The 10,406-nt window shown below is 46.3% G+C and overlaps 1 protein-coding gene across 1 annotated transcript; it reads left to right on the top strand.

Annotated features, from left to right (window-relative positions):
* Positions 1-3,202: 3,202 nt before the first annotated feature.
* LOC119443085 (uncharacterized) lies at positions 3,203-4,901 on the top strand. The gene has a single exon (XM_037708238.2). It carries the CDS (start codon positions 3,826-3,828, stop codon positions 4,444-4,446), a length of 621 nt encoding a protein of 206 aa, XP_037564166.1. The 5' UTR covers positions 3,203-3,825; the 3' UTR covers positions 4,447-4,901.
* Positions 4,902-10,406: the final 5,505 nt, after the last annotated feature.

The raw sequence follows: 10,406 nt of genomic DNA on the forward strand, positions 1-10,406 counted from the left end.
GTGAATGGCACGAAAATTTTAATGCCAGCAGCCTCTAGCAATGCTGCACCCGACAATGCTGTCGATGATATATTTATATTGGTTTTACAACGCACGGTGACACTTTCTATGCTGTCTTAGGTGATTGCCGCCTCAGTACAATGTTGTTCAGCTCTTAATGTCAAAACGCACACGAGTCGGGAAGCACGACAAGTGGTCATATGCACCGGATAAACTGCAAGGTTTTATTTGCACCGAGAACGTCTCACGGTGGCATCGTTGAAGGAGCGACGACAATGCTAATAATTTATGAAAAGATTTCGGCGCACGCTAAGAAACTTGGGCAGCTGATGATTAATATGCTACCTTACGGCATTTCTCAAACGCCTTACCAGAGGAGTCAGAGCAACCCTAATCAAGAGACGAGGTCGTCAACATCGCGGCATCACCCCCGTTTCCTCTTACCTCCACGCCCCCTGATCGACTGAATCGTTACACCTTTCTATGCTACCTTACGGCATTTCTCAAACGCCTTACCAGAGGAGTCAGAGCAACCCTAACCAAGAGACGAGGTCGTCAACATCGCGGCATCACCCCCGTTTCCTCTTACCTCCACGCCCCCTGATCGACTGAATCGTTACACCTTTCCTGCCCGGTGTTTTTGGAGAATGAAAGGGGGCTGTCGGAATTGGTGACAGAAGAACGGTCCCTTGGCAAACACTGCGTTGTAGGGCCACAGATGCTAGTAGCACGGGTCAGGGAGTCGCAATCCAAGAGGTGCTCATGTTTTTCCCACTCGTGCACCCCGGTACAGCCTGCCATTAGAGTGACCTCATGTACCCCTGAAGTTAGAGAAACGCTCGCAATGATTGCAGATAGTAGCTTCCGATTGGCCAAATGATAAATCATTAAAAGCCACATCGCAGGGAGAGCATATCTCTGCCCATTGATGCGGCTACCTTTCATTGTGTGTCCATTGAGTCACACTCTTTCATGTGTAATTTAATGTGATATTGATCAAATACCTTGTATTGCCAGCGCGAGCAGGTCGAGTTTTGTAAGATTGAATTCTAAACCGAGATACAAGTTTAATTGTTCTTGTAAAGAACTACTTCGTTTTCGTTCGTTTTGTCCGGCAGACAAGGATTGACAATATATCATACGAGTACAGCGAAGTTAATACCAAGAAGCTTAAAATGTTAACTATATTACATGCCTCAATATACCGAGTTATAAAACGTATCTTCACTGATTTTTCCTACTGATGATGCTTTTATTCACAACAAACATTTTATATCGGCAAGTCTGTACGAGTCTATATCCCGAGGCTCGTTGGGATACCTTTAAGTACACGTAGGCAGACGATATCGCACACAATAACAAATAGTGTAAAGTTCATTTCAGAAATTGGCGTTAAATTCGGCCACCATAATATATATTTTTTTATTCAACTATGTCATCCGGCATCGAAATTTTCCTGAAATATATTTAGTGCGTTGGAATTATGCAACTGACGATACGTAACACACTCCCATAATAATGATCACTCTTATCCTGTGCCAAAAAAAAATCCCGCTGGAGCGCCAATCCCCTTAAAAGGCAATTTGTGAGTAAGCATCGAGGGTAGGGACCGTACGGGTTAACGCTCCGCCGTCATTGTTCAAAACGTTGACCGACTGTTGACAGTTTAAAAAAGGATAATTATAATTAAGGCCGATGGCACTTGAAAAGAAAAGGCTGCGCAATATATTTCGGAAGAGGCCTGCGTGCATAAGGTTCTCTTGAAAAATAGCACAGTGGGAACATCTCGATAGTAAATTGGCTTTTATTGCTGCTTTTTCGGATATAAGGCACCTCCATTCACTACTTTTGTTGTTTTTTCTCTCTCTCGTGAACTGCATACGTACCTGACAACTTCTGTTGACTCATTTTTCTTCCTCTACGACCTAAGGTGCAGCATATCTACACTCTCAGATCAACGAGTGCGCACGCAACCAGTGTCATTTCTTTCTTTCTCATAACGTGCATTTCCTCCATCGCATATGCTGCGGCACTATCAGCGGCAACTCGGCGCCAGTAGCCGTGGCGCCGAAAATGATCCTCTCAACGCCAGGGGCTCGTATGAGATAACACGTCCTGCATACAGAAAGAGGTGCAAGTCTGGAACAACACAGTCGCCGTCAACGCTGAAACTGCTGCGCCGCTTCATTTCACAGATTGCCTGTATACAAGGTTTTCGAGCATAAAACGCGTCACAAAGGCAAGACAGAAGGCGAACAGCACAACGCAAGCGCACAGCCGATTGAAGGAGCACTAACTGAGCGGTTCCCGCAGTCTGGCTTCTTCAGCTTGCTCGTTAAGACTGTTTACCCCTCCTCCCTGCGCTACAAATGCTGCAAAACACGTAGCTGATGCTCTAAGGCGCGATCGATATATCTAAGCCTAAGCTGCCTAGAGCATTTATATCCTTGGGCGAACACATGCTAACAAATTTTTACTTTGTCGAAATTGCGGCTTTTCTGCGCCTAACATGCCACAAGTATGACAAAAAAATATTTGAACTTACCGTGCTTTTGCGCTCTCCCCGCTGCACTCGTCGCAGGAAGCTAACGCATAGCCATCGTATCGGAAATGAAATAGAGCCTGCTTAACGACTGTACAATTTTACGTGATGTCTCCATAATTCTCGCTCCTCGAATTCGGGCTCCTTCGGTGCGGTGCGCCCAACTGCCTCATCGGGCTCTGTCGACGGGTGCCGTCGGTGCCGTGTCCAACCAGCTTCAGCATCTCGCCCGCCTTCAGGAACTGTAGAACGCCGCGCCCAGGTCGCAAGCCAGGGCGCACAGCGCGTCGCGGCCTTTTATAGTATTCCCAGGCAGTTCTAGAAGCATCCACGACGCTTTTGAGGAGATTCGACCAATCAGAGCCGAGCGCCCGGCTGCCGCAGCGAGATGAGCGCTCCCATTGGTTCTTGCCTTTTCGAAAATTCCAGAATGTTCTCGCGCGTTCTCCGGAAGCTTTTCTTTGTAGCTTCGTTTGGAATGTTTCCTGAGCGCGCGGAAGTAAACAGCGAAGCCACAGCGTTCGGCGGCGAGGAAACCCTTGTGCTTCGGCAATGCTGCTGGCCGAAGCTTTGTAAGGGCCAATTTACAACATTCCAGACGTTGTCTTTATTGTTTACCGTCGGTTTCAACAAACGCAACTGCGACAGGTAGCCCGAGGTGTAGTAATAAGTGAGTGGTCTTGATCCCTTTTGACGCAGGGCAGGCGTTTGTCAACGCCACAGGAGATGTAGAAAAACAAGAAGGGAAATAAAGTGAGGCGTATAAAGTAAAGAGAGCAAAAAACATAAAACACAGTTCGTCACAGTACAGTGTACTAGTAGTCATAGTCTTTGAGGCCGTCTGTTTGGTCCGGTTCACTGTTCACCAGCAGTTATTGCTATGCTCAATAGATGGCGCACCGTGTCCACCAGCTTGCGATGCGCTCGCGTTATTTTATAGTTTTGCCTAGCAACGACTACGACAGAGAGAGAGAGAGGTGGATAACTGCGCAGCGGAGCGTGCGGATCTTTCCGCGGCGCAGGTTTTCGGCATTGTTCGAGATCTTTCCAGAAAGGCGCCGAAGAAAAACAAATCACACGTGCGCATTAGTCATCGAAAGCTGCTGCTCTGTAAGGGTAGCACTGGGCTGCGGCGTAATGAAACGTCGACTCACCGGCCGGTTCTGGCGCAATACGCGGCAATACGTGTTACAATAAATACGGGCTGTGTGCGGAACCGTTCGCTGTACGCACCCAACTGTCGACACGAGAGTTGCTGCTCCCTGCAAGAAATCGGCTCGAAAATGCTGCTCTTCCCAGTCGCCCCGAGTTACGCTGATGTGTTCAGTTTCGCCGAGGCCAACCCATGGGTAACGGATAGTTTGCCCCCCCTGATGGCCCCGTTGCTTGAACACTTATTCGCCGATGTGTTCGCACCATTCGAGCCATCGAAAGCAGAGCCATGCGCTCCTGCAGAGGCATGCTGCTCACCACTCGGCGAAGACGCGCCCTTGGTTGGAGATACGGGCAAGGTAGGAGATGCACTGCCGAACGTTTCAGCGAGCAGCAGCGACGAAGACTGTGCTTCAGCCGCCTGCGCAGCAGCTTCTGATGAAGAGCAGCGCTCACCACCGGACTTCTCCCGTTCCTTCGACGTTGGTGGATTCCTCGCCGGAGAGGTAACCGTCAAAGCTGTCGGTAACTGCGTCGAAGTCCACGCCGGTCACCTCGAGAAGCCCCCGCAGGGAGAGGATGGGGACTTCGTGCGCCGGGAGTATACGCATCGCTTCACGCTGCCAGATGACGTACGGCCAGACTCGGTGACATCTGTGCTGACCAAGGAAGGTGTCCTCGTGGTTCGAGCCCCCAGGAACGGATCCGTGTGCGTAGGAGAAACGAGTAGCAGAAGCACGGGTGGCTCATAGTGAAGCCTGCATTTAGCCTTGATGATGTATTACTTCTAACACTGACCTGAGTCTGCGTGGCCCGCCCAAGAAGCAACAGAAGGAGCAAGCCGCCCACTTCACATTCATCAAGAGACCGTGGCAGCTGACTGTCAAAAAAGCATGAGCTCCGCTGACCCAAGAGGTTAAAAGCCAGGGCCCGTCAAATGCACCAGATGAGATTCCCGCAACGAAGTCGAAATGCACGCATGAACCGAAAGTCACGCATACATATTGCCGAGTGTCGCTGTTAAAAATGTGATTTGTGCAGCATTACATTATTCCTGCGCTGGCATTGTGCGCGCTAACTATTGTATATGCGTGTTCGATGTTTGAAACGTTTTAAAAGTACTGCCATCAATTGTCCCTATCAAATGATGATGAAAATAAAAGCGAGGACATGAGTCACTAGAAAATGCCATTGGTGATTCACTCAAGCTCCGTCGTCGCACGCAGTTGACGGGGATCACGTCGTGTTGTGTTTTTTTTTTTTTTTTGCGATTCTTCTCGACGCCTTTTCTCACAATCAGAGTGTTGACACGTTTCATGCTCATGATTTACCCAATAGATGTTAGTTTTGCAAATGCAAGCACGGAACCAGGGGGCAGGGGGGGGGGGGGGGGGGGCTGATGGGGCTTCAGCCCCCCCCCCCCCCGGAATTTTTTCGTGCGGGCATGCACCACCGACCAAAACTACCACCGACGCCGGCAATCATTCTGGATTTTGTCTACAATGTCTTTTTCACGCTCGAAAAGACATTTCAGCACGAACATTGCGAACTGGGGCTGGATTTCGTGACAACGCCTTTGCACCTGGAGTCACGTAACGCAAGGATCCGAGCACAAACTTTCAACGGCTTTTCGATAGCGAGCGGGCGCGTTGCGGCATCTCTCAGTGGCTGCGGAATATACGGAGCGCATGGATTTCAATTACGAAACTTCATGGGTATAAAGTTCTCATAAACTTTTGACGCGAAAGGTGCGCTGACATATCCAAAGGCATGCTTTAAAAGATTTGCAATACTAGAACTTTATGGGGTTAATGTTCTTGTAAACTTGGGCCAACATGCGCGCACTGGAACGCTCGTGTCCAAGCCGTTCCATAAAGGGAAGCGCGCGTTCGCAATCTCCCACACACGCAAATACTAAATATCACCGTGACTGTCAGCTAGCAGCTGATAATTGTCTCCAAACATTTTCAGGAAGCGTGCCCAATGTGATTGATCAGCTGTACCAGGGCAGGCAAAGTAAAATATGAGAAAACAGAAGAAAGTAAACGGCCCATTATTGAGATTTTTTTTTTTTTTTTTTTTTTTTTTTTTTTTTTTTTTTTTTTGCGGGCGACAAGGTCTGACTCTCCGTGGCCACAGGGACAGGGGCCCTATGGATTTAAGCAATGCCCCTGCTGAAAACACAGGCATTTTCAGAGTGCTTCTTCGCATGCGAGCTGATTGTGGAGATACATATCTGAAGAACCATTTGGAAAGTTGCCCCAGTAATGCCTCGTATTCAAGCCCAGACGCACAAAACCAAATTATAGAAATTTGTGGCGACATTATCAAAGAAAGCCTAGATTCAAAAGCAGGCTGCTTCTCCATACCTCCTGACGAAACGACGAACATCGCTGGAATCGAACAGCCTACTGTTTGTGCAAGGTACCTAAACAAGGATGCCAACGACATCGAGGAAGTGTTTTAGGTTTTAGAACCGGAATGCTCTTTCTCATTGCGACTGCAGGTTCTATGTAAATGTGTAAATACTGCTGCAGCTTCTAGTCACCCTTCCAGTGACCACTACCAGCGCAGAGAGAATATTTTTTTTTTTAACAAGAGTTTTCTAAAAAACTACTTGCGCTCTACAATATCTGTGGAACGCATGGTTAGGCTGGCGCTTCTATACAGCCACAGAGACGTCGGCATCAACGTGTCCGAAGTCATTGACCGCTTCGCTCAACTTTCCCGCCGAGAGAAGTTTGTCCTTTAGATAGCTAAGCAGCAAAAATCAATGCAAGTAAAAAGCACTGTTCCTTCAGGTCCATAAGTTCTTAATTAGGAAAACGTATGACCGTTCATTAGCTTTTAAATCCGCAGAAATTATCGCCGTTTATTCTAGCAGTTAGCATCATGATCACAATTATCACGCGAATACAAAAATTACGAGAATACCAATAACCAATTTTGACCGACCTTGCTCATTGAAAGCCCGGCCCACGCGGCGTTCGCCAAAAACACACTCGGATATTGGGTAGTTCAACTTGCCGCATCATCTGTGGCCTTCGTTTGTCCTTTTCTTTCATTTTCAGCTACCTGCTTTTATTTCTTTTTTGAAACGAAGGAATACCCTCCTTTAATTTTGGGTGCAGAGTAATTGTTGGCGTTGTGCAGGCAGTTAAATTACACATTTTCGTACTGATTTATGCATTATTCCTCTAATATTCTATCCACATGGCGCTGTCGCGACCGCTGCATGGCCCAAGTACATATCACGATTTCTGCGATCATAGTTATGTTCTTGCCTAGATCATCTGTCTTTCTGTGCGCAAAGTTGACTATCTGTGATTGAGCAACATGTTTATTTGTCTTCTTTGACGCATTATATACACTGACGTTTGCTTAAATACGTAGATTTATTGGAGACTCATACATATTTTTAAATATCTTATTGCGATGTTTCGTGTATACAAGCAGTGAACTTTGTTTCCAGCGACTCTTTTTTTTTTTTTTTGCCCTTTAGCGAATTGTATCTTCGCATTTGTATATTCCATTTTATCTTCGCAATTTGCTAATATATAATTTGCAGAACTCCCACTTTTTATTTGTACTCACTGCTGCGAGTATTATCTCGGTGTAATTACAATACACGAGTTACAGCTGCTCCTGCACAATCGATTGCAACGAGGGATAGCGTCATTGAGGTTTCTTCCTGGGCGTTGCATATGTAGAAAAATCAAGTTAGAAAACAAGTTTATTGAATGACAAAGATTCATCAAAATATTTGTCCTCAACTTATTCATTTCGTGGCCTTTACGTTTTTCATATGAGCTGCATGTACTGCTTTGCTGGTTTCGAACTGATATTGACCCTTTTCGCGGCGATCCCGTGGGCGCTGCCATATTTGATCACGTGGTGACGCGTCCATTGCTTGCCTCAACTGCCTCCGTTGCCTCCTTGTTTACAATGGAAGTGTATGCCGCCGGCGCGGCTTAGAAAACCTCTATTTTCGGAGATATCATAGACGGTGACTAGATGGACGACACGAAGCTTTGATCACAGCTTCAGAGAACATGCAAAAGCGCTTTCGGAGCTGATTAAGCTATGTCCAAATGGCATAAGCAGCGTATACGGTGCTTGTTCTAAAAGCGGGGCTGTATTCCAAGCTGTCCGATTATGAATTCAGTGAAGATTAGTGTGTTTTGCTCTTTGTTCTTCATTCGGCAAATATTTTGAAGCAGTGGCTTGTCAGTTTCTGACTCAGTGAAGTTCCTCGGTGCGGCCACTATCTGATTATTTTCTGCCTAATCACTCGCGGGTGTGCTCAGTTCCGAATCCGATAGATCTGTTCTTGCTGAGCAGAAGGCTTGAAACGTAGCTGTTTTGTACATTGTAATACCTTGTAGCAAATATATATTAAAGCTAATAACTTGCTTACTCTTGTGGACCATCACGAAACATTCAGCTTCGACCATTAATTGGTGCGCCATAGGTGTAGTCCGCCATTTATTGTGTGTATACAGTGCCCATATATTCAAGTGTGAGTCCATTCACTTATTCTTGATACGTCGGCGATAGAGTGGGCGTAAGCTTTCCTGCCATTTGGACAGATGTGTATACATAACGTGCGCGAAACTTACTATGACAGGAAGCGGCGCTACTCCCTTTGTCATTGTTTAACGAGTGGTACTCATTCTTGCCGACGTTCTGGGGATGAAGCCTTTTCTTTGAAGGTTAGCGATACAAGGCTGGCGGATGAGCAAATTTCTGCATCCTCGAGGAAAGCCGTACATCACGAAGTGCCGGTAACACGTTCGGACAGTTGCAGCAGCGGTCCGAGAACTTCGCCACACAGATTCATTCTATTCCTTAACATGCCAGTCACTATTTTTGCAGCCAACTACTGCACACGTCTTCAATCCACATTATTCAATCTAGCATGATTGGAGCACAGTGTGCTAGCGAAAACTCAGTTGCATTTCCGACAGCTGATCGCACAGAAGCAAGGTAGAAGCGGTAATGCTTTCGTATTCGTGCGCGGTCGCTGAGGATAGGTATGGCGCGCCGCCGTGAGCGCCATCTCGTTTCTCTAAAGCAAACTGCTCCGCGAAAAGGGTCAATAGTTCTAAAGTTCATGTGATGTTTTCTTTACTTATTAATTAGAGAAAAAAACGCGGAAGCATTGATATCAGTTACTTTCTGCCACAATTTTTGGGGCATACGAATTTATTCTTTTATGACAACATACATGTTTTAATGGACAGTGCATAGCGTTCAATATTTCGTTTGCAGCATCTAATATACAATGGAATTGGCAATGCAGTTATTATTCATGCATTTGATCCCTCGACAAATTTTATAAGGAGGAGGCCGCGCTGCAACCTGAGCCCCCCCCCCCCCCCCCCCCCCTTTGAACAAAATTTCTGGCTACGCCACTGTACGGAACGTACACTAATACACATATAAAGATACAGGGTGTTTTTTTTTAGCTACACCAAATTTTGAAAATTAGAAAAATGTAAATCTTGGTCACGTTTTGTTTATCCATTCGAGTGTACGGATTGGCGGCCTCTAGATACAGAGCGATTTCCGCACTTACGTGCGTAATTAGCGAAGTTACGCTAATTAACTTTCTATCAGCAATAGGTGGCTACAGCAAATGAGTACTTTGGGGCCCGTCCTCGACACTACCTAACCCAACGATCAAATTTTGAATAGCGGAGTTCATGTGGGAGCTACGCGAACAATTAGTTCCCCTTGGCAGGCTGCCTGAAACTGAAACTGGCCGCAAAAAGAGCGTCTGTGTCGTCGATGTCGCCGCCCCCCAGCCTTTCGTCACGTCTTCGACGTCACCGCTGGTCCGGCCCAACGACCAGTTTGCGTTATCTCCTTGCTGTCTGCGGCGTTTTGCACATGTACAATAATGCCGAAATAAAATGAATGAATGAATGAATGAATGAATGAATGAATGAATGAATGAATGAATGAATGAGACTAACAGACCTGTTCAATTACTATTGCCACTCAGTATTCACTCAGGAACATAATACTGCCGCGAGCAATAATTCTCTTCCTATCGTATCTGCTGATTTCATAACTGTCGAAAGCGTTTTTTCTTTGTTTTTAAATCTTAAAACTAAATCTCCTGTTGGTCTATAGACTGTATACCTAACGTAGTTCTGCAGCGGTACGCTGAACCTATTGCACACGCCTTCACCCATCGTTTTCGTTTTTCGTTAAATGATTCAGTTCTTCCTGATGATTGGCGTACGGCGTGCGTAGTTCCTGTCCTTAAGAAAGGTGATCGCCTCAATGTTGAAAACTACCGACCTCTGTCGATCGCGTCCGGTGCCTGTAAACATTTAGAGCATATCATTACGCATTACATAATGTATTTTCTACAAGAAGACGATCTTTTGACTTCCCTCCAGCATGGTTTTAGGTAAGGCCTGTCGACTACCACCCAACTCGTCACCACTATTCATGACTTCACAATAGCACTTGATAAGGGCGGCCAAATATATGCTATCTTTTTAGATTTTAGAAACGCCTTCGACTGTGCCAGTCATGTAAACTACTCATGAAGCTTTCCAGCATTGGTCTGCCCCTTAATATAATTAATTGGATCTGCTCCTACGTCATCAACCGTAAACACTTTGTCCAGGTCGACGGTTCCAGCTCTGAAGTTCTGCCTGCAACCTCGAGAGTTCGATCCCCAAGGTAGTGTCATTGG

The sequence above is a fragment of the Dermacentor silvarum genome, chromosome 2 (genome assembly GCF_013339745.2).
Source record: "Dermacentor silvarum isolate Dsil-2018 chromosome 2, BIME_Dsil_1.4, whole genome shotgun sequence".
Classification (NCBI taxonomy): Eukaryota; Metazoa; Arthropoda; class Arachnida; order Ixodida; family Ixodidae; genus Dermacentor; species Dermacentor silvarum.

Coding starts and splice junctions, on each gene's coding strand:
- LOC119443085 (XM_037708238.2), top strand. CDS start 3,826: ATGCTGCTCTTCCCAGTCGCCCCGAGTTACGCTGATGTGTTCAGTTTC.